The 23,895-nt window shown below is 40.2% G+C and overlaps 1 protein-coding gene across 1 annotated transcript in view; it reads left to right on the top strand.

Moving 5' to 3' along the window:
• LRIG3 (leucine rich repeats and immunoglobulin like domains 3) overlaps window positions 1–16,874 on the top strand; it is a 46,420-nt gene extending 29,546 nt beyond the window's left edge. Inside the window, exons 7-19 of the mRNA XM_030866442.2 lie at window positions 69–212; window positions 623–766; window positions 1,719–1,799; window positions 2,835–2,906; window positions 5,076–5,147; window positions 5,664–5,827; window positions 7,919–8,239; window positions 10,041–10,322; window positions 11,307–11,759; window positions 12,529–12,687; window positions 14,545–14,688; window positions 14,779–15,054; window positions 16,316–16,874. Of these exons, the coding sequence (XP_030722302.1) occupies window positions 69–212; window positions 623–766; window positions 1,719–1,799; window positions 2,835–2,906; window positions 5,076–5,147; window positions 5,664–5,827; window positions 7,919–8,239; window positions 10,041–10,322; window positions 11,307–11,759; window positions 12,529–12,687; window positions 14,545–14,688; window positions 14,779–15,054; window positions 16,316–16,560 (2,557 nt within the window). The 3' untranslated portion in view covers window positions 16,561–16,874. The remainder of the gene's footprint in view (window positions 1–68; window positions 213–622; window positions 767–1,718; window positions 1,800–2,834; window positions 2,907–5,075; window positions 5,148–5,663; window positions 5,828–7,918; window positions 8,240–10,040; window positions 10,323–11,306; window positions 11,760–12,528; window positions 12,688–14,544; window positions 14,689–14,778; window positions 15,055–16,315) is intronic.
• Window positions 16,875–23,895: the final 7,021 nt, after the last annotated feature.

The raw sequence follows: 23,895 nt of genomic DNA on the forward strand, positions 1-23,895 counted from the left end.
TATGTCCCCTTTGAAGAGTCTAGATAATGAACTTGGGATCCTGCTTTTGACTCTTATTGTAAATGTAGGCAGCTGGACCATAACAACCTAACAGAGATTACCAAAGGCTGGCTTTACGGCCTGCTGATGCTGCAGGAACTTCATCTCAGCCAAAATGCCATCACCAGGATCAGCCCTGATGCCTGGGAGTTCTGCCAGAAACTCAGTGAGCTGTGAGTTGCCTTTTATTCTCCTCAGGTTTGAGAGCAGGAATCATGCCAGAGCATGAGCTTCTTACCACTGATCTGTGAAATTTTCATAACAAAGTTTCCAAGGTGACAGCCTTTTGCACAGGCAACCTAGTCACAGTTTTGTGATAAGTTGAAGCCAGCTCTGCCGTTTCAGTTCTGTGGCGCATGGGCTAAAGCCATGGTGGTGATTCTCAAATAAAGAGAATTTTTTTTTAATTACTGGGATTAGAAATAATGTTTACCTGAGTATTATTAAGAAGGCAGAGTTTTAAAATAAGGGTAACTGTGGCAATATATATTACCTGTTTCTGTTCTTTTTTTTAAACAAATCATTGCATTGAACTGGAAAATAAAAGCTATCGTTTGTTTTTTGGTTCCTTTTTCCTTTACAGGGACTTAACTTTCAATCACTTATCAAGGTTGGATGATTCAAGCTTCCTGGGCCTAAGCTTGCTAAATACACTGCACATTGGGAATAACAAAGTCAGCTACATTGCTGATTGTGCCTTCCGGGGGCTTTCCAGTTTAAAGACTTTGTAAGTTACACATTTTGCTGTTCGTCCATGAACCTAATTGGTTCCTAAATGTGCCCACTTTTCTCCAAGCAGATTTCCTTTGTTACGAAGGAAACGTGTACAGCCTCAGAAGTAGTGTCTTAATCTTTCCCAGATCAGTTTGATTAAGATCGGTCCATTTCATCCATGTGTGCTTCTTAAAGGGATTAAAAAGGACAGTGATCAGATTGGTTTGGTGATTACAGTCAGCCTTCTCAGGATCTCCAGGAAGTTGGTAACCGCTCAAGAGGAAAACAATTTCAAATCCACTAATTTTTCTTCGTAAAAATGCAGATTAAAAATTACCCAGAGCAAAAAAGATATACAAAGTGCAGCAAAGGAAGACGCCTGTTTATCAGACCAGTTACATCCAGACTTGATCTCTGTCCCAAGAAGAAGAAGAGGGAGTTGGATTAAATGGCCTTTGAAAAATCTTTCAAATGTGAATTTTAACGTTGTGCAACGGGCTTTTGATTTTTGCACTGTCAGAAAGTTTTGCTGTGTTCACTGTTTGAAGCATTACATGACTGAAAGACATGCCGTGTGCTTTGGCGAGCTGCTCCTTGTGTGGTTGGAGCAGAGGTTTTAAAGTTTAATGTATTTTTCAGACTATTCAGTTCTTTCAGAATTTAGTCATCTTGATAGAGGAGTTAATAGGGCCGGAATCAACTCTCCTCATCTCGGACAAAAGTATAAAATGCTGCTGAGGGAGGAGGGCAGGAGGTAAGATCTATGTTAGGGAGAGAAACAGTTTTCTATTGTTTTGAAAGGGGCAGAGAGAGATGATATGGGCAGTTATGAGGAATTATTCCAAATCACATGCCACCTGGGGGGGGGGAATCTTCGCTTTCTAAGCATATGTCTAACAAGAATGCCTGTATCTTTTATTAAGTACCTGGTACCACTTTCCGTAACTCTCCCTTTTTTGAACCAGGGATCTGAAGAATAATGAAATTTCTTGGACCATTGAGGACATGAATGGTGCCTTCTCTGGGCTTGACAAACTGAGGCGGCTGTGAGTATGATCTGCCTCATAATTGGCGTTGCTTTCTGACCTAAACATTTTGGGATTTTTTTGGCTACACCGCGCAGCTTTCGGGATCTTAGTTCCCCAACCAGGGATTGAACCCCGGGGCCACGCCGAGTCCTGACCACTGGACCGCCAGGGAACTCCCTAAACACTTTGTCTTAATTGCGCTCAGTTCCACACACAAGTTGACATCTTTAAAAAGTTTTAAAACAGGTGCTCAATCTGGTTGCTACCCTTTGTCATCTCCCCAAATGACTGCTGTTATACGAGATGTGTATTGATTAGATCTTCTTCCTTGGGTATAGTGGTTTTACTCAACACTTGGGTTAGTGCCGCTGACTTTAGTATCCAGATAAGAATTTTCAGTTGTTTCAGTTGTTTTGAGTGCTTAGACCCTTGGGATTACTACTGTGTAAAGGTTAGTGCACATAAGTTCAGCATTTTGAAACGTGCAGTGTTGCCCTTCCCTCACAGGAATGTTTAAATGAAGCGATCCAGTGACCAGTGATAACACTGCAGTGGGTTCCAAGCAATTCAGGATAAAAACATGTTTCTATTTAGCCACAAAATGGCCTTGAAGATGGCTAAGTTCTGTGTTTTGAGCAAGCAGTCTTCAAATTGACTTCCATTTAGTCCTAAACTTCTGTGGGTGATGAAGATATCCATGGGGTGGGTGGGTAAGGAGAAAGTCTCCAGTATTACCTGCTTTATTTATTAGTGTTCTGAGACATTTTACTTGGAATAAAGTTTCTGCCTCTTTGAAAAATCACTGCTTTGATTTAACCTTCAGAGTAACTTCTCGAATACGTATTTTTGCTGGGTTGTCTGTCGAATGCTTTGCAACCATGCTGAACCATATGACTGAAATAGATGACACGGATACATTTTTTTAAGGATATCGTGTTTAATTGAAGAAAATAGAATATTCACAAATGACTTAAAAAGCAATTCTTTTCAGGAGAGTTGCACTCCACAATGGCTTTTACTAACTGTTCCATTATAATTTTTTTTTTTTTTAAGGATACTCCAGGGAAACCGGATTCGATCCATTACCAAAAAAGCCTTCACTGGTTTGGATGCATTAGAACATCTGTGAGTAGCAGGAATTTAGTTACCCTAAAGGCAGTCTGAAATGGTTATCTACTTATATGTCATGAAAGGTAACACAAACTAGTACATAATTTTGTTGGTATCCTCTCAGTACAATAAAATATACACATCTATCCTTTGTCCTTTGTCTACCTACCTACCTACTTACCTGTCTGTATATCTATATGAAAGTATAAGTGTACAGGTGCATATTTCTTTTGCCTTTAAGGGCATTGCTATACATCACTTTGGGGTTTTCTCTTAGTTATTTCTCTCAAGCAGTGGTATATTTAATTTTTTTAAAAAACTACCATTTATCACACACCTCCTGCACATCAGGCATTATGCTAGGTACTTATTTATATTTTCTCATTTAATCCTCACGAGAAAACTATTTAATAGCTACTGTTATCTTAATTTTTAAGTTAAGATGCAGTGGCTCTGAGGGTTCATTGATTCCATCGGACAGTTAAGAAGGCAACGCACATCTTAACGCTCAAAAAAGACAATCCCTCCAGTCCTGGAGAGTGACAGGAGTTTTAACACTACTTTGAGAATTTTGTTTATTGTTACTGTTGTTTAATTATAAAACATACAACCTGTTTTTCCTCCTTTATTCTTTTTCTCACTCTCTTTTGCAACTAACCTGTAAGTTAGCAGCTGACAGAAGCAGGGCTCAAACCAGGGCAGCCCCTGCTCTCATAGCAGCTCTTGCCTTCACATCTTCTGCCCCCAGTAACTCCTGGCACACATTTCTGAAATGACACTTAGGCACTCGAATATTTTCAGGCACTAGGAGCACAGCCTTGATAGGAGTCAAAGCCTGCAGGAGCACAGAGCCAACCAGCTTCTGATAACCGTGGGTGCACGTGTATGTGTTCAGTGGGAGTCTGAAGCAGCAGAGTGTGTCCACCCTGACTATTAAGGAATGCTTATAGCCAAAGGTTGTATTATCTGTTAACCTGGACAAAAGTTATCATGTAAGATACACATTTGCTTGGTACCGTCACTGGTGCCGTGTGTTTAGCTGTTAATCTGTGCACCACCATCTTGCCGTCTTCGCAATGACTCATTGGTTGCAGGGAGCTCTGGATCGCCAGCCACGCCGACGGTGTAGCAGGGCAGGTTGTAGGGGATAACTCTGCAAAGCGTCATCTGGAAAGGCGGGCCAGTATTGCTGGGCTCACTGAAACAAATTATTTTCAAAGGGAAACTAGCCAAAAGGGTTTGTCATCTGACCCATTTCATTTCTGGGAAAGTGGAGTTAGTGGATCCGTGGACCATGAGCCTCTGCTTCAGTTTCCTAAACCTTCGTGACTCTCTCAGCCTCTTTCTCTGCCCACGTTTGGGACCTCGATTCTGTCTTCTGTTGCCACTTGTCTCATTCAAAATCCCTTTTCTCCACCCTTTTAAAGGAAAACAGAGTAGTAATCACTGTGGAGAGGACTTTAATCCAGAGCGCTCATAAGCACCAGTTAAAAATAAAGCCAGCCCAGAACATTCTCTCATTTTATAAATGTCCTGCCTGAAGTGTTTGTTGTTTTGTTTGTTTTAGTGAGAACCTCTTGTCTGAACACCTACCTGTCTCCCCACGAGTGAGTTGTGTGTGACAGAATAGGCTAGTGACTGAGAGCATAGGTTTGGAAATTGAAAATAATTGAGTTCAAATCTTACCTGCCCCTTTCACGCCAAGCCAAGGTAGTTATACCATCTGCTTTTGGGTCGATGTGAGGATTAAATGTAATAATATGTAAACGTAAATCACTTAACATGGTTGCGTATCATAGAAGGTATTCTATACATGATGGTTTTTTAAAAGCATAATTACGAGGAATTTTATTTGTGCATTTAAAAGTTACTAATGGTTACTAATTTGAATAATAAGAAGTGTAATAAAATAACATGGCAGAACAGCTTAGGCCCTTAAGAGTCAAAAAACCTGTATGTGGTGATATGAAATCTCTCTCACCGTAACAGAACCTGCCTCTGATGCAGATATCCTTGTTCTTGAATCCAGGCTTCCTAATGAGTTCTAGTCACCCCCATTTGTGCATCTCAGCACAGAGAGTATTTTTGTGGCGAATGGCGTGGGCAGCGTGGGCCCACCCTTTGCCTGAAGGCACATAGTGACCATAATTCCCTCGAATGTATTTGATTTGCTTGCTTTTTCAGAGACCTGAGCGACAACGCAATCATGTCATTACAAGGCAATGCATTCTCACAAATGAAGAAACTTCAGCAACTGTAAGCTTTTCTTTTCCTTCCAAGAGTTTCACATAAAGCATGGAGGGGGAAACTGACGTGGGGTGGATTATCCTGGATTATGTATCTATAGAAAATGTCTGGCACATTCATCACATCACTTAACTTTTGTTACCAGAAAGCAAGAGGAGTTGGTTTTTTGTTCCCTTTGTTGAAAAGAGGAGTTTCTTTTTCTTTCTGTTACAAATTGGCGGTTGAAATTTGTGGGACGCAATACAGTACAGTGCCTCATCACAGTAACCAGTTTTCAGTAGTAAGGTATTTTTGGTGTATCAGCACTTCTGTCTCTGCTGGTCGGTAAGAACACCACCACCAACAAAAAAACAGTGCGAGTTCCATGTCTTGCATTTTAAGATGGACTATAGAATATTTAGTCCATGGGATGTGTGTATTTGGTTTCCCCATTCATTGCTTTGTTAATATTTACTTGAGTTTAGTTTATACTTGTAGAAATCTGCATTTCGTACAAAACAAATTGAATGTAATTACTCTCCTCAGGCACTTAAATACATCAAGCCTTTTGTGCGATTGCCAACTAAAATGGCTCCCACAGTGGGTGGCGGAAAACAACTTTCAGAGCTTTGTAAATGCCAGTTGTGCCCATCCTCAGCTGCTGAAGGGAAGAAGTATTTTTGCTGTTAGCCCAGATGGCTTTGTGTGTGGTGAGTGGAACTATGGCCTTTGACTTTTTTATTCATTCTTCTTTTTTTTTTTCTCCCATTTGTCCAAATAATGGACTTCAATAAATTTATGTTCCCTTAATAAAGCTCTTATTTCTGCTGAGGTAGATGAGAATGGATCTGTAGCTTGCTGAGGACCACAGTTTTACTGATGGAAGGAAAAATTTTTTCTATAATTTATAAAATTGGCATCAGAGTCGTTTGGTAGAAAGAGAATGATGTTGGATCTTGGGAGAACTGAAGGATAGTCACAGCCCTGCTACTTAACTGTGATTCCCTGAATCTCAGTCTTCACATCTATGAAATGGGAGCGCTGCTCTCTGCTCTCCCCAGTTCCGGGGGTTGTTGAGAGGCTCTTGTGAGCTCAGTGAAGAGACTGACTTAAATCCTGTGCAGATGCTGTTTATGGTGAGTAGAAAGAGAAAATTATTAGCTAGTGATTTATAGTCTGCTAAAAATTTTACTATTAGTGGGTAAAACATTACAAGTAACAGAAAGTTTGAGTTTATTGTAAATAAATGTAAGGTCCATTGTCTTAGCATCTAAGCATCTCAGCGTTAGAAATTTGCTTACCCAACTTCAGATAGCAGATCTGGATCAAAAACCCAAGTTTTCCTCTCTCTGGTGCCGTCTTACGTCTGCTGCACTACACTGCCGTTTACTATTTGCTGCCATGGAGACCTTTGTAAAACTAAATGTGCGTACAGAACGTGAAATCAAAACTTGTTTGAATTTTAGTATGTGTGTTAAGATACTGCAGAACCTAATTCTACGTTGGCCTTTAAAATTTTATTTAAAACTGCTTTGCCTAGGATTGTTTAGCTAAGTACAAGAAAACCATATTTTTTTTAGGTTGCAGCATTAAGTGGTCCCAACAGTTTCTGGAAATAAAACATCTGATGTAGCTTTTGGATCTAAGTAAGCATTTGGCATTCATCTGTAAGGGCCTGAGCTATTCCTTTTCCATGGTCTTGATTTCTCAGTTCTGTAGTCTTCGAGATATGAACTCTCTATTACTTTGAGACACACACACACACACACACACACACACACATGCATGCACACACTTTCCCATATCTATATAGTACCCATAGATTTTTTACCAGATGAGAATTTTAGAATAATCACACAGAAGAAGAAACTATCTTGATTACAGCATGCAGGCGTGGCATTGGAAATTACCTGCATTGCAGTTGTCAGAGGGTCCCCCATACCCCATTCATAAACACACACACACACACACACACACACACACACGTAATTTTTTTCAGAGCACCCAAGTAATACATTTTGGTTGCTTTAAGATGCTTCCTTCTGGGTTTAGACCATCTCTGAGAAACTGAAGTTCAAAAAGGTAACTTTTCCAAAAAGTAACAGAGAACTAAAAATAACTGTTTGGAATGAAAGAGTTGCTTAGCTGTAATTATAATGTAGCTCTGACAATGTGGCACCACGACCTGATGGACTGTCCACTCTAAACTCCAGGCTGGAGCCAGGGGCTCACAGGGAGCTTGAGAAATGCTTTTCCTTTCACTACAGGATTGTTTTTTCCTGCTCTACCTAAAAATGACTGGTCTTTTTAATGAGTTCTATTTTTGGTAAGTGGTGTTAATTTGCTGCCTTTAGTGGTATTGATTATCATTATTGATGTTCGATTTCTTAATTTTTCTGCTTATTTATGAAGAACATGGGGAAAAAATGCAGTTCCTAATAGCATTTCAAGATGATCCATGAGCCTGGAAGTGTCTTAACCGATTTCTTCTTGTATTTATGTTAAAAAAAAAAAAAAAAAGCCAAGAGGTCTGCAATAAACTGTATTCCAATATATCAGTCTCCTCCCAGTTAATGATGGATAAATAGGGCTCAGTCTCTAGTTGAAATGAATGAATTACTTTATAAACTCTCTCCCAGTCTGTTATTTTCAACACTGGGACTGCTGGTCCATCTGTGAAACATACACAGAGGGTAAAAACCTAAGCCACTGTTTGTTTTGAGTTTCTTGGTGTTCAGATCTGAGTAGCATTTGGACTCAAGCTTAAAACTGTTTTGTTTCCTCCTCTCCATTTTGAACAGATGATTTTCCTAAACCCCAGATCACAGTTCAGCCAGAAACACAGTCGGCAATAAAAGGTTCCAATTTGAGTTTTATCTGCTCAGCTGCCAGCAGCAGTGATTCCCCAATGACTTTTGCTTGGAAAAAAGACAATGAACTACTGCATGATGCTGAAATGGAAAATTATGCACACCTCCGGGCCCAAGGTGGGGAGGTGATGGAGTACACCACCATTCTTCGGCTCCGCAGTGTGGAATTTACCAGTGAAGGGAGATATCAGTGTGTCATCTCCAATCACTTTGGTTCATCCTACTCTGTCAAAGCCAAGCTCACAGTAAATAGTATGTGATCTGACTTTTCCTTTTGCGTTTAAAGATATGTTTTAGAAACATACTTCTCATTTCCTCTCTTTTTCTTACTGCTAACCCTATCCTCTGCTCTTACAGTTCTCCACCTAACCCTTCTCACTCCACAAGATTAATAGTCTTGGTTAAGCAAGCCGTTTTTGTGTTGAAGACCCCATACTTAGCATGGTGGGTAACCAAGATGAACCAGACACTTTTTGCTCTGTGAGAGTTCACAATGTACTGGTCTGATGTGGGAGGCCATGAAGTATAGAGTTAAAGGATATCACCTTTTTTTTTAAAATGAAGTATAGAAAAAAAAATGAAGTATAGTTGACTTACAATACTGTGTTAGTTTCAGTTGTACAGCAAAATGATTCAGTTATATGTATTTTTTTCAGATAATTTTCCATTATGGGTTATTATAAGATATTGAATATAGTTCCCTGTGTTATACAGTGAATTCTTGTTGCTTACCTATTTTATGTAAAGTAGTTTGTATCTGTTAATCCCATACTCCTAGTTTATCTCTCCCTTTCCCCTTTGGTAACCGTAAGTTTGTTTTCTGTGTCTGAGTCTGTTTGATTTTTATATACATATTAGCTTATTTTTTAGATTCCAGATATAAGTGATAATATTTGTCTTTCTCTGTCTGACTTCACTTAGTATGAAATTCTCTAGGTCCACCCATGTTGCTGCAAATGGTAATATTTCATTCTTTTCTATGGCAGAGTAAATATTCCATTGTGTATATGTACCACATCTTCTTAAACCAGTTATCTGTTGATGGGCACTTAGATTGCTTCCATGTCCTGGCTATTGTAAATAGTGCTGCTATGAACATGGGGGTGCATATATCTTTTTGAATTAGAGTTTTCATCTTTTCCAGATATATGCCCAGGAGTGGAATTGCTGGGTCATATGGTAGCTCTATTTTTAGTTTTTTAGGAAACCTCCATACTGTTTTCTATAGTGACTGCACCAATTTACATTCCCACCAATAGAGAGCACACCACCCTTAGCTCAGAGATCTGGGTTTGAACCCTACCACTCCTACTTACAGCTGTGGAACTCTCAGCAAGTTACCTAACCTCTCTGTGCCTCCTTTTCCACATCTTTCAGTTAGGAGTAATAGTACCTACCGTATAGAGGTATGATAATTGTTAAATAAAATAATTTGTATAAAGAACTTAGCAGAATGCCTGGAATAGAGTAAGTGCTCAGTAAATGCAGTAAGCTTTAGCTGCTGTTCATAAAAGTGTCTCATCCTGTGCTTTGTGTGGCAGGTAGACAGTTGTACAGTTTAGCATTTAATTGTTTGTATCTTTCATGGTAGAAAATATGATTCATTAATGCATTCATTCAATAAATGGTTGCTGAGGCCTGACACATCGAACAAAAAATTGTGGGACAAAACATATGTCTAAAGTCATAGAATGTTAGAGCCAGGAGGGACTTAAAAAAAAAAGAAAAGATGGTGTGGTCAGGGTAACAAAGAGACAAACTCATTCGCCTAAAGTCTCACAGGTAATTATTGAGGAAACTAAAAAGCAACTGGAAAATAGCAGAAAGACCATCAGTCTGAAGCTCAAGTGACCTGTTTCATCCTGACTCCATCATTTCTGTACCTGTGTAACCTTGAGGGAGTACCTTAATCACTCCATCTCATCTTGCAGTTGGAAATAACCCCTGCCTTACTATGTCAGGGACATTCATAAGTATCAAAACAAAAAGGGAATGAAAATGAACCTCTCAAACTCCAGAATGCTAATTGCCCATGTTGTGTCTCTGATTTCAGTGCTTCCTTCGTTCACCAAGACCCCCATGGACCTCACCATCCGCGCTGGGGCCATGGCACGCTTGGAGTGCGCTGCCCTGGGACACCCGGCCCCACAGATAGCCTGGCAGAAGGATGGGGGCACAGACTTCCCGGCCGCGAGGGAGAGACGCATGCATGTAATGCCCGAGGATGACGTGTTCTTTATCGTGGACGTGAAGATAGAGGACATCGGGGTGTATAGCTGCACCGCTCAAAACAGTGCAGGAAGCATTTCTGCAAATGCAACTCTGACTGTCCTTGGTAAGTGGATATTTTCAGATTTTGTGATATACGTTAGTCTTAAATATACCAGCTCACCCAAAGGCCCTAAGAAGCTGTGAGAAGTTGTGTCCGAAGTTGAGAGGGTGAGAGATGATCATAGGACACTGCCCTTTCCTGGAGGGGACAGTGGCTTCTCAGAAGCTTTGAAGTCGCGAGTGTGTTACATCTTCAGGCCTGTGGCCAGTGAAATGAATCTGCTCCCTCCCATGTGAGGAGGGGGAAAAGTAAATGCTTTGATGCTTTCCCTTTTGCAGGAGTCACCTTTCTCTGCTCTTTCCATCATGCAGTCTCTACCAGAAGTCTTAACAATGTAAAGAATATAAGAAAATAAGTGTATAAATAGATAGAAAGGGCCCTAACTTTTTTCTCAGCCTCCCATAACCACTGTGGAAATCTGAGTTCATCTTTTATCATTTACCTAAACAGATGCTTTTTAAAAATGTGAGCATGTTAATCATTTGTGTATCTTTGAAAGAGTAAATCAGAGTAACCTATGAACACCAAATAATAAAAGTAAATTATTTTCAGAATTTTAATATAGGCTGGGACATCTAGCACTAGGAAGTTTCCCTTTAAAAATGTAAACATTCTGATTTTTTTCATCCATCAACACACAGTTGTGCTTGAATTTATTTTTATACATTTTCTAATTCTAAAAAATGTCTAAAATGTTTTGCTTTGCCCCACTTCCACCATTCCCCAGCCTTGCCAAGAGTGAGACAGACTGAGAGAAAGGAAATAGTAAATATTATCCTTAACTGATGTTATAAGTAAATGACAGCCAAATGATAAAATGAAATCCCAGATGCTGTATACGTGTGTAGGGTCTTAAAGAAGCATGGGCGTGAGGTTGTGGGAGAATACAGTTTTCAGCTCCCACTTGAATAAATTTAAGCACGAGGTCTTATGCTGTGCGAACCCTAATTTCATGTCGGAGATTAAAAACATAACTTGTCATTTCAGAGACGCCATCATTTTTGCGGCCCCTGTTAGATCGAACTGTAACCAAGGGGGAAACGGCCGTCCTGCAGTGCATCGCGGGAGGGAGCCCTCCTCCCAGATTGAACTGGACCAAGGATGACAGCCCTTTGGTGGTCACTGAAAGGCACTTTTTTGCAGCAGGCAACCAGCTGCTAATCATTGTGGACTCTGATGTCAGGGACGCCGGGAAGTACACATGTGAAATGTCTAATACTCTGGGCACCGAGAGAGGCCACGTGCGCCTCAGCGTGATCCCCACCCCCACCTGCGACTCCCCTCAGATGACCGCCTCGTCACTGGACGATGATGGATGGGCCACCGTGGGCATCGTGATCATCGCGGTGGTTTGCTGCGTGGTGGGCACGTCACTCGTGTGGGTGGTCATCATATACCACACACGGCGGAGGAACGAAGATTGCAGCATCACCAACACAGGTGTGTCAGCAGAAGCCTGGCACAGGGTGCAGGAGTCGTGTCTGTGCTTATGGTCCCACCGTGATTTCCTTCTGAGTGTGTGTCTCACAGTCTCAGGCCGTGTCACAAGGGTGACTCATTTGTTTCAAAGCTGCAGAACTACGGTTAGCTAAAAATAACACCCTGGCCCAGAATAAAGCTGATGGTTAAAGATGAGTGCTTTCTGTCAAACCCTCATCAGAATATCCTGTTGGCTATGAGAGACGATCCAAATCACAGTGTAAACCAGTCTGACCCTGTCACAAGCTGGTGATGGAGGACCAGGAAGAGCCCTTCAGTCATGAGGCTCACACCGTGCCGTCGTTTTTCGTTTTGTCATGTGTGCATGTGTGTGTACAGGCATCTAGGGAAGATTCTAGTTATTGGTGGGAGAGGGGCTTTGACTTATATGTGCAAAACTTCTACATCAGTGAATAATACTAAGTTGGGAATATGGCAGAAATCAAGCTTAATTCAAAACCTTAGATACGCTCCCATGAAAATTACCTTTACCTTTGTCAGCATTTGTTGTTTTTGAAATTTGGGAGGAATATCCCACAGGCCATAAAGTAGAAAGTCAGCTCAGGTGCCCCAGAGCAGCAGAGCCCTGGTTTGCCTTACATCAAGGTTTTGCAAGAGTCGACTGATGTGATTTGAACCGAAAACCAAGCAGAACGTACCGTTCATCAGGGAAGCCCCTGTGGCATTTACGATCATTCTTGGTTAATGGAATGCTGTTGTTTGATTCCAGATGAGACCAACTTGCCGGCTGACACCCCGAGTTATTTGTCATCTCAGGGAACATTAGCTGACAGACAGGATGGGTACGTCTCCTCAGAAAGTGGAAGCCACCACCAGTTCGTCACTTCTTCAGGAGGCGGATTTTTCTTACCACAACACGGCAGTAATGGTACGTGCTTAAAATGAACGTGGGCTGTAGTTGTTTTGAAATAACCCAGTGGAAATTCAAATATAATATTAATTTTCACAAGAAATTGATACCCGCATATATGGAGGGCCCTGGCCCAAAATCACTAGCAAAGCTGAAATTAAATAGTTATGCCCTTCTCTTAAATACTAGACAAATCTTTGTTTCTAGCAATAACAGAAGACAAGTAGGTTAAATAAAATTTAATTCCACCAGGCGATGTAATACTTCCTTTACGTTGTAAATGTTCTTTGGCCCTGGGTGTTCTTCTTACTTAAATGACATTAACTGGTTTCATGTGTGGTCTTAAAAAGTCAAAGGATTTAAAATCGTTCTGTTAGAGACATCTAATACTGACTCTCACTTTAAGAACTGTATTGTTTAAAGAATAATAAGGAGTCAGCATAATACAAGGGCATCAGCTTGGTTCAAGACCCACTTCTGACATTCCCTGCGTAACCTTGGGCAGCTATGATCCTTCCCTATTAAGTTGTTGTGAACATTAAATACAATGATAACGGAAAATGACACATATTAAGGGCTTAGTAACTAGCAGCTAGTGACATTATTCTCAAACATCTTACTATCTTTTCCCACAAGTGTTGATTGAATATCTGCTCTGTGATGGACTCCGTAGCTGGGAGGGAAGAATATTTGTTTTCAGTTTCACAGTTTAGTCAGTGGTGAGACAAAAAATTCCACAAATAATTGCAGAGTGCTTGGCAAGGCAGTGATAGAGGGTATAGAGATAGAAGATTTGAGCAAAAAAACTGTACTCCCGGGCTTCCCTGGTGGCGCAGTGGTTGAGAGTCCGCCTACTGATGCGGGGCACACGGGTTCATGCCCCAGTCCGGGAAGATCCCACATGCCGCGGAGCGGCTGGGCCCGTGAGCCATGGCCGCTGAGCCTGCGCGTCCGGAGCCTGTGCTCCGCAACGGGAGAGGCCACAACAGTGAGAGGCTCACGTACCGCAAAAAAAAAAAAAAAAAAAAAAAAGCTGTAGTCCCTGTTAGACTCATTTGGCTGCAAAGAGCAGAGGCCCAAGCTTATTCAGCTGGAGCAGGGTTTACTGAAAAGATGCTTACAAAAGTCTAAAGGGACAGAACTGGAGCATAGTAGTGCCATGTTGCCTGGATGCTGGGGCTGGAGCTTGGCCCCCCTCAGAGCAGCCCTAGAGGCCACTGGCATTACTGAGTCACATTCTGCACACTAGCTTCTCGCTGAGACCACCACCCACCCTCTGAGTGCCCAGTTCTTGCTGCCCAGGTACATGGTCCATCGTGGCATCTCTCACCCTCATGATGTCTCTTGTCCTTCAGCTGCTGTGTCCGCTACTAACCAGCATATCATTTCTGGATCGTTTAGCTCAGATACTCATGGATACGTTTTTGTTTGTTTGGCCGGGCTCATCTTTGAGCTGGCCATTAAGAGGTCATTGGTTAAATGCCCATGCCTTATACTGGTCATCAGTGACTTTCTGGAGGAAGCAGGCAGTGCTGGCGGCATCATGTGGTTCAGACCATGGCTGCTTCAGCTGCAGTGTCCTTACACAGATCAGTGTCTCTTGGAAACTAGGTGGGGCCAGCAACGAGGTTAGCTCCAGTTCAATGGTTAATCAAGTCCTCCTTTAGTAAGATGTCACACATTTACGCAGTTACTAATCCGTAGGCATCAATAAATTTTGAGAAAACTCTACCATAAATTTCTACAGTGTTTCCTTTGTATAATAGTCTATCTAAACTTTTCATCTATAAATATGGAAACTGTCAGAAGTGGAGAGAGACTGTTGAATGGTACTTGAACAAAATTGATTCAGTGACTAAGATGTGGTTTTTAAAGGGACATGCCACATTGACAACAGCAGTGAAGCCGACGTGGAAGCTGCCACAGACCCGTTCCTTTGTCCCTTTTTGGGACCCTCAGGCCCTGCGTATTTGAAGGGGAGTGTGTATGGCTCAGATCCTTTTGAAGCCTATCATACAGGTATGTGGTTTTCTTATCTGAGTTCCGTTTCCTGGAGAGACCTCCAGAAGCATTAACTCTGTCTCCGGATATTGTCCCCAAATTTAAAAGGTTGTGGTCCTGACCCAAGAACAGCTTTAATGGAACACTTTGAGTCCAGTTACATAAAGAAGAAGGAGGGCTACCCGTGTCCTCATCCTTCAGAAGAATCCTGCGAGCAGAGTGTCAGTGATACAGGATGGCCTTCCCATGTGAGGAAGTTACTCAGCTCTTCTTACTCTCAACACGAAGGACCTGGAATGAACAACTTATGTCTGAACAAGTCTTCGGCAGATTTTAGTCCAAGTCCAGAGTCAGCATCGGTTACTTTGAGTAAATCTTTCATGGGTAAGTTTATTAAATTATTAGACACCTTGACTCAGGACCCACATTCCAAGTTGCATGCAGGAGAGCTATGAGAGCTTTGAATGCCAGACTGGTGAAAAATAGTTTTTGGTGTCTTTTTTTTGTTTGTTTTTCTTTTTAACGATGCTGTCGTGACATTGTATTAGTGAGTATCTTTGTTTCTAAAAGCAAAGGCAGATGTGCGGATTTTACTTGATTATGTATTTAATCCAGCGCTAGGCCTTAGGAACTTTCTGGGCAACTCTGTGTGTGGCATCATCTGGAAGACAAGAGTTTTGGAAGTGACTTAGTGCAGTTTGTCAGTCATGTGGAAAAAGTGGTTTTGGGCTACAACAGCCTTTGGGGTGGAGTTGTGTGCACAGCATGACTGTGGTTTGGGATGTCTGGTGGCTTATAACTGAACTCACAGTCAAAGGGCAGACGGCGTCCTACCTGGCAGCAGCTGCTCATTAACCAAGCTGGACTACCTCTCGCGAAGGAGACTGTCAGAGCCCTAAAGCCCTCGGTAGTGCTGGTGGACACTGGCAGGCGCTGAGGTTCATCTGTGGATTTTTTAGTCTAGTGCAGGGGGACGATGAGATGGAAGAACTGAGATCATCTTTTCACTGCATGGAAATACGGAAACATTAACCACAACTTTTTTTTTTTAATAGAATTTTAAAATACTTTACCCAGCTTTTAAGAAATTTCATGTTTTGTCATGGTATAATTATTCATATTCCTTTTTGAAAAAATGAAAATAATATCTTTTACATGACTGAGGCAATAATTTGAGTCAATGGAATAATAATTTGCTACTAAGGAAGAAAGGGCAAGACATACGGGTTGTTTTGAGAGAAATGTACTATACTCAGGAACAGTTGACTTGTACGTTACTATCCAAATGCGCTTCGTGGAGAATTGGGGGCTCTCAATTAATACTGCTAGGACTCGGGAGAACTTCTGTTGGGGAACTTCATTGCTCAGTGATGAATGTTACTATAAGTCCTGAGACGTGGTAAAGAAGGGCTGCTTGTATTCAGTGGATGTGTGTATAAGAGGGGCACACATGCCCTCAGCTCCATTCTGTAAGGTCTTTCTCCATAGCACAGATATACAACCATACACCTGAGTCCCATAATGTGGACTTGTAGAACGTCCGTGGGGTATCCACATTCATGGGAGAAGATGCTCCTTCATTTGAAATGCATTTTGTTGATTGCTCCGAAAGGCCCCATGTGCTCAAGGGGATTCTTTCTTTCAGGAACGTTTGGAAAGCCTCTGAGAAGACCTCACCTGGATGCCTTTTCAAGCTCTGGACAGTCATCAGATTGTCAGCCAAGAACCTTTCACTTGAAAGCTCGTTCTTCCCCGAACTTGGACTGTGAGTCAGAGGAAGATGGGAAAGAAAGGACAGATTTTCAGCAAGAAAATCACGCATGTACCTATAAACAGACCTTAGAAAACCACAGGACTTCAAATTTTCAGTCTTATGACTTGGACACATAGACTGAATGGGACCAAGGAAGAGTTCTAACATACTACCTCAAGTGGACTTTTATTTAAAAGAGAGAGAATCCTATGTTTTTAAGCGGAGCTATGAATTTTAAAAGGATAAAATGTCTTATTTATACCAATGGACCAAAATTACAAAAAGTTATAAAAATTTTATACTGGGAGTAACTTTCATATAAGAATACCTTTTAAAACTATTTTACTATTTTATAACTTTGCTTTATGCAGAAAATATCTTATGTAAATTAATGGTATAAATTCATGACTATTTTATGTATTTTTATAATGCCAGATTCCTTTTTATTGAAAATGAGTACTAAAGCATTTTAAACAATAACTGTCTTGTACGTTTTTTGAATAGAGGTCACTTCATTTTAGTTTGCACATTACATTTAATAAATATGTCATTTTGATCCCAAGCCCCATCTATACGAGAACAATCTTCATTATTTTCAACACATTGTAGGCTTAGTGATTTCATATTATGACGTCTCACGTTGGTGAAAATTGCATTCAGCACGTTAAAATATGAACACATGATTGTTCTTCGTACCTCCCAGGGTGGTTGTAATATAGACTCAAACCAGGGAGCTACAGAGATCTGAGGTACATTAATTTATTTCTAACTCTACAAATGAAAAGATGTGTTGTCGTCCAGTGTACTGTCGTACAACCACCATTGCTGAAATCACTGCTCACGCCACGTTTCCTTAATTATAATAATGCTTTATGTCGTCTAATGCTTTGTGCTTTTCCAAATAGTTTCACATCCACCATCACTTTGATTATAACAAGAGTGGTTTATTTCGCATTTCTATATTTAAAATGTCTAGAGCAGATGTGGTGTTCATCCTCTGTTCCAGGTTATAATGGGATGCTGGTGGAATTCTTTGCTGTGCTTGGCTTTCTCCTGAATGAGCAGTTCTTACAGAAAAGGTACGCTTAAGCTATTCTGCAACATTCTTGAAGAATTAAAATATTTTCCTAATTTGGTCACCACAACTCTACTTGTTAAAAACTGAGTATCAAATCTGTTACTTAAACGTATACAGTTATTTAAAATACTTGTTTTAAGCAGTATTTAGGTGAAGATATCATTACGTGACTGGCCTATATACACATACAAAAAAGAATATAGTCATTTCCAAAATTAAGTGACATAGTTTGAAGTAATTGAATGAAACAAACATTAAGTTTAATAATTCAGACGGTGAAACTTTTTTTTCCCTTATTAGCACTGAAGAAGTTCATATAGTACCTTAAACTTTAAAATCTACTAACCTGTTGAAGGTGTGAATTTATGTCATTGTCAGTTCTTTGAACTAAATTAAAAGCATGTATTAGAAAAGCAGATTCTTCTCAGAGGGTTTGTTGGGGGTAAAGTTTTCCTATTTAGTGAGTTTAGAGCTTTGTTGTTTGTGAGCCAGAAGCCTGGAACCCAGATTGCAGTAAGATTTTCCTCCTTTAATTTAGACACCAGAGTCCAAGACAGGAAGTTGATCCTTCCTGGGACCACCAGTGACTAAGAGCAGAGAAGTGATTTTGTATGGTTTGGCGTTATCATATTGCTAGATCTTCCAAATCGTGTTAATTTGTCTTCATTATTGCCAGATGTGATCCAGGCATCGATAAGGGGTCTACGCAAGGATTAGGAACTTCTTTTAAAGGATTTAATTTTTCCGGACTTAAGCGCAAAGGTTTAAATCATTAACACCTGAAATTCAAAAGTTAGATTCACTCTACATTAACGTGATTTTTCTTTTACTTTTCTTGTGTGCTGAAACTTATGGATGACATATAATCTTAGCTGTCTGGAGAAACAGTGGGAGCTTTGCAGGAAAAGAATTTGCAGGAAAAGAATATCTATAATTTTGAGACTCCATATTGAATTAACAAAGTGAATCTAGTATAAGATATCCTAAAATAACATAGACTTAATTAAAAATGTAGATAAATATCAAATCACTTGACTTATTTATGAGAAAGAATGCTTACAATTTTCAGTTTGATCTTTCTGTGGTTTGTGGTACAAGACTTCTTTTACAGTGTATCTTAATAGATGTTCACACAACTTTTATATATTTTCTCTCAATTCCACTATTGACACTAAATGATGGGATAGTTATTGTGTATAATCTTACCTGTTTTTTTTAAGATATTGGGGAATAAATATTCCTTAATTGTGGTAGGCAACGTTTTATAAAAATTAAATTTCTATGAAACATCACCATTTATTTTCAGTTAGAAAATAACCAAGAAAGAAAGAAAACCAAAAAAAGAAAGAAACCAAAAGTTATTTCTCAGAATAAAGCCAATGGTAGTTACCATTTTAAAAACTTGATAGAAAAATGAAGGGATGATTTGGTATTTGTACACACTTGAGGAGTTTTAGTCCTCTTGATTTAATGTGATAGGGAGTACTTTACAACCAATATTACAATAGATGTGCTACCCTGGTATTTTTCAAAGAGAATGAGAACCAAATGTCATTGCAAAATGCCTGCTCTGTCTCTCCTGCTCTTGGAATCTGCAGTGATTGGAACTGTGTAATGGGATAATTTAGAACTCACTATTTTTAAAGACAGCATTCTTTTAACACATTGAATAACACAATGTCCTGCCAAAGAAGCTATTAAAGTCTTCAGAGAGGGGTACGGTTTCTTCATGAATTGAATAGCTTCAATATTCCAGAAATATCCCATTTCCGGAACTTATCATTTCTGTGGGGCATTTCTTAAACTAACGTATAGAGAGTACTGAACAGTCTCGAGAGGTTTCAGATTTGACCTAAAATGGCTCAGAGGTACTTTAGTAGGTATTTTCTTTTAAAAGAGAAGAGGATTTGCCCACAATATTTATACTGAATTATCCCAATATTTGGGGCCATTTGGTTTTTGGTTTTTGTTTTGTTTTGAGAAATGTGATACTGGTAGGGTGTCTTTTTTTTTTTTTTTTCTTTTTTTTTTCTTTTTTTTTTTGCTGTACGCGGGCCTCTCACTGTTGTGGCCTCTCCCGGTGCGGAGCACAGGCTCCGGACGCGCAGGCTCAGCGGCCATGGCTCACGGGCCCAGCCGCTCCACGGCATGTGGGATCTTCCCGGACCGGGACACGAACCCGTGTCCCCTGCATCGGCAGGCGGACTCTCAACCACTGCGCCACCAGGGAAGCCCGGTAGGGTGTCTTTTAATAAAGATGTTCGATTTTACCTGAGGCATACAATCAAAATAAAACATACATAACAGTCTATTATAGATTGAAAGGTATACAGTTTATTGAATACATTCTTACCATTGCAAAAATTTCAAGTTCTTTTCCCATTTGTATTCTATTTAGTATCAAGGATCTGAATTCTATATCCTGAATTCCATATCCTACCATACAATGATTGATACCTATGAACACAGAAATTATATCTACTATTCACCTGTAGCTTTTTATTAGAATTATTTTTTTAGTTAAAGAATTTTTAAGAGTACATTTTAAAGCATAAGGCAAAGCAATTCACGACTGTTACAATTTCATTCTTGGATTTCTTCTACAACTACTTTTTTCTCCTGTCTTTATTGGGTTTCATGGTTGATTTGGCCTTTAAAGAACAAGTTTAACTTTTTTCTTAAATCACGTTTGAATATAACAGCTAGTGCCTTCATTGTTTGGCAATACATTGAGAGTACTGTCACTGTTTTGGTGGTTATTGTGGTATCTCTGCATGTGGCTCTTTTCCCCCACTCATTACAGAGTGGGAGAAAAATAATAGTACAGAGTAAAACTACATATAACAGATATACATCCACACTTTTTAACGTATCATCTAGAGCTATCTTTTTTTTTTTTTTTTTTTTGGCAGTATGCGGGCCTTTCACTGTCGTGGCCTCTCCCGTTGTGGAGCACAGGCTCCAGACGCGCAGGCTCAGCGGCCATGGCTCACGGGCCTAGCCGCTCCGCGGCATGTGGGATCTTCCCGGACTGGGGCACGAACCCGCGTCCCCTGCATTGGCAGGCGGACTCTCAACCACTGCGCCACCAGGGAAGCCCTAGAGCTATCTCTTTAAAAAAAATTTTTTTTAATTGAAGTATAGTTGATTTACAATGTTGTGTTAGTTTCAGGTGTACAGCAAAGTGATTCGGTTATACATATATGTATTTATGTACACGTATATATATTCTTTTTCAGATTCTTTTCCCATATACGTTATTACAAAATGTTGAGTATAGTTCCCTGTGCTATACAGTAGGTCTTTGTTATCTATTTTATATATAATAGTTGTGTATACGTTAATCCTAAATGCCTAATTTCTCCCCCCCAGCCCCCCGCATATGGCTTTATTTTGACCTATCTACAGCTCAGAGTTGGAATTTGGTAACAACACACCGTCAGTTGTCAAACTTTTTTATGTATTTACTTGCATAGGTGATGTGAAGTGATTAAAATGATGCTTGTCCCAATTACCAGTGGGACAGGAAACGGGTTCATAAATAAATTCTTATCATGCAATGTGTTAAATGCTATGGGTTAGTAGGGAGCCTGTCACTGGCACCGATTTCATCTAATTCTAACTGAACTACCTCGATGTGTTACATGCGCTCACTCAGCATGTCCTAGAACAAGCTGATTACCTGGTTTTTCCACCTGCATCCCAAAACGATTCCAGATGGGGCACTCCCTTTTTTGTTTAATCATCAGTCATCACCATTCCTGTTGTTTTCCACCTGAATTTTCTCAAAGCTGTTTATATCTTCCCCCTTATCCCATTGCCATAGCCAACTTCAGACCCTTATCTGTCTCTTGCCGTGGTGTCTTCTTGTCCCTTGTCTCTCTCTCTCTCTCTGTTTCACTGTTACCAGAATTATGTTTCTAAAATAGATCTAAATGGGTCACTTTTCTGTTTAAAACCTCCGATGGCTAAACTTTCAATCCTAGTTACAGTGTATAAGACCTTTTACACACTGATCCCAGCCCACCCTTCAAGCCATGTCCCCTCCCCACCCCCCAACTCCCAACATTTGTACACACAGTACCTGTGACCAGCCCCTATGCCCCTCTGTGGCTTTATTTTGACATATATACAGCTCAGAGTTGGAATTTGGTAACAACACTGTCAGTTGTCCCTGTGCATATTTTATCTTTGGTTCAACAGTTTTTGAGGGACTACTACACTAGGCGCTGTCTTAGATGCTTGAGCTGTAATACCATTAAAACAAATATTCTTCCCCCCAAAAGCTCCTGGACAGATGACAGAAATACTACCCTGAAATGTTTTTTCTCTTATCTGGCAGAATCCAGCTCCTTTTTCAAAACCAAGCCTTTCCTTTTACCCCGAGCACAGAAACTTCTTCCCTTAGGACTTTCTATGAACCATGGTGAGAAAAACCACAGGGAAGCTGTTAATTACAGAACCAGCTGTGATGTCATTGTACAAGAAATACTAAGAACAGTTAACTTGTATGTCAATAGGACATTTTCTAGGAAGAAATAAAGTAAGTTAAAAGATCAGTGGATTTTTTTTTTAAAAATCACCAGATGTTTTGGTCTATCACTCATCAGGAAAATCAACTCACATTCAGTCTATTAAAGGTCTACTAAAGGTAAACAGGTGGCTAGGTGTGTCATAATAAAAGATATTAATATGATCAGTTAATTAGTGGATGTGATTTGCCTTTCTTATGACACAGCTGATCACTGCTCAGAAAAACAATAAAAATAAAAAGTGCTGTTGCCCACGCAGCATAGTTCTTTTGAGTGGCCTTATAATTCACATATGTTACATGGATGCTAATATCTAAGAAACTACGCTAATAATAATAACAGCAGTGTAGGAAAAGAAAAGCCATTAAATCTGTGCAAAAACTCCTTGTGATCAAAAGTTAGAATTTTCTCCATAATATTTAAAATGTATAGTTATACATTTATAACATAAAAACTTTATTATTGACATTTATTTTTTTAATCTGAAAATGACTAGCCCCTAGACCTCCCCTTATTTTCCTCATTGAACCATAATTATAATTGAAGCAATAGTTTTCAGGCATTATGCATTAGGCATCACAGGGCAGTGTGATACCTAAGAAAAGGGAAACAAATGAGGTGAGCCCTACGATACCAGGTGAGACCCATGTACTAGGCGTTAGCACAGGAGGAAAATGGAGCCAGCCATCTATCTGGGGGCGGAGCTGGGAGTCTGGGAAGGCCAAGGCCACTAGGGCACTACAAAAGAGAACTGCACAGATAGAGAATCCCAGAGATCTGCAGAGGGTCCCCCTCGAGTCTTTGGCTGAGTACCAATCAGAATCTGCGTGTAAGGCAACTATCAAAGACCAGGGAAAGAGGAACCTGTAAAAGGATTAGAACGAACAATTCTCGACGCTCCCAGAGGGGCCCACCAACCAGAGTGGAAAACCTCATGGTTCAAACTGGCAACAGGGAGAGTACTAAAGACATTGCCTCAGCAGTGGGGCAAAATTAAGCCTGGTCTGAAGACTGCTCTTGTTCGACCTAGAAAAGCTTCAAAAACAAGCCTTGAAAGGATCAACCTGTTTTCAAGTAACTTAGCTGTCTTTCAGAACAAAGCTCAAGAATATTTATAGGAATTCAGAAATATCCAGCCCTCAACGTGGTCAGATTCACACTATTTGATATACAATAAAACATCACCAGGCATGGAAAGAAGCAGGAAAACCTGACTCGTAATAAAGGGGGAAAATCCATGGCTAGAAACACATCTAGAAATGACACAGATAATAAAATTAGTAGATAGGATGTTTAAAAACTCATTGTAACTATATTCCACATATAAATAACATATTTAACCTTGTTATAGAAGAAAAGACTTTTTACTAACTCAGTGGATACAATAGAAGGAGGGTTTGTTTCTCCTAGGAGAGGTCAGAGATTTTCCAGAGGAGGGCATATTTGAGCTGAGTCCAAAGAAGTGGCAAAAAAGGGAATGGAATTCCAAGCTCTGGAAACTGTAATCAGTATCAAAGAGAGGTGAAGGTATAAGGCTATTCAGGGACCAGTGAGTGGCCTTGGGTTAAAGAGAATGTGATTTATGTCGGGTGCGGGGGGGGGGGGGGGACTAATGAGATGTAACTGAAAAGAGAAGTTGCCACCCCTCCATCTTAATCTCTTTGTCCTCAACCTATGGTTATATGAGTCCTATAAAGCAATATTCATCTTTCCTTAACCTCACCTCTAGGTAATCCTCTCTCTTATTTTTCCTCAAACTTCTCAAAAGCATAATTCCTCTTCAACTTGGGAGTTAGGAATTTGCTCGAATTTAACTGAATTTGCTTTTGCCAAGATCACCAAAAGAGCTCATCAATATTCCT

Source organism: Globicephala melas, chromosome 10, assembly GCF_963455315.2.
Source record: "Globicephala melas chromosome 10, mGloMel1.2, whole genome shotgun sequence".
Taxonomy (NCBI): Eukaryota; Metazoa; Chordata; class Mammalia; order Artiodactyla; family Delphinidae; genus Globicephala; species Globicephala melas.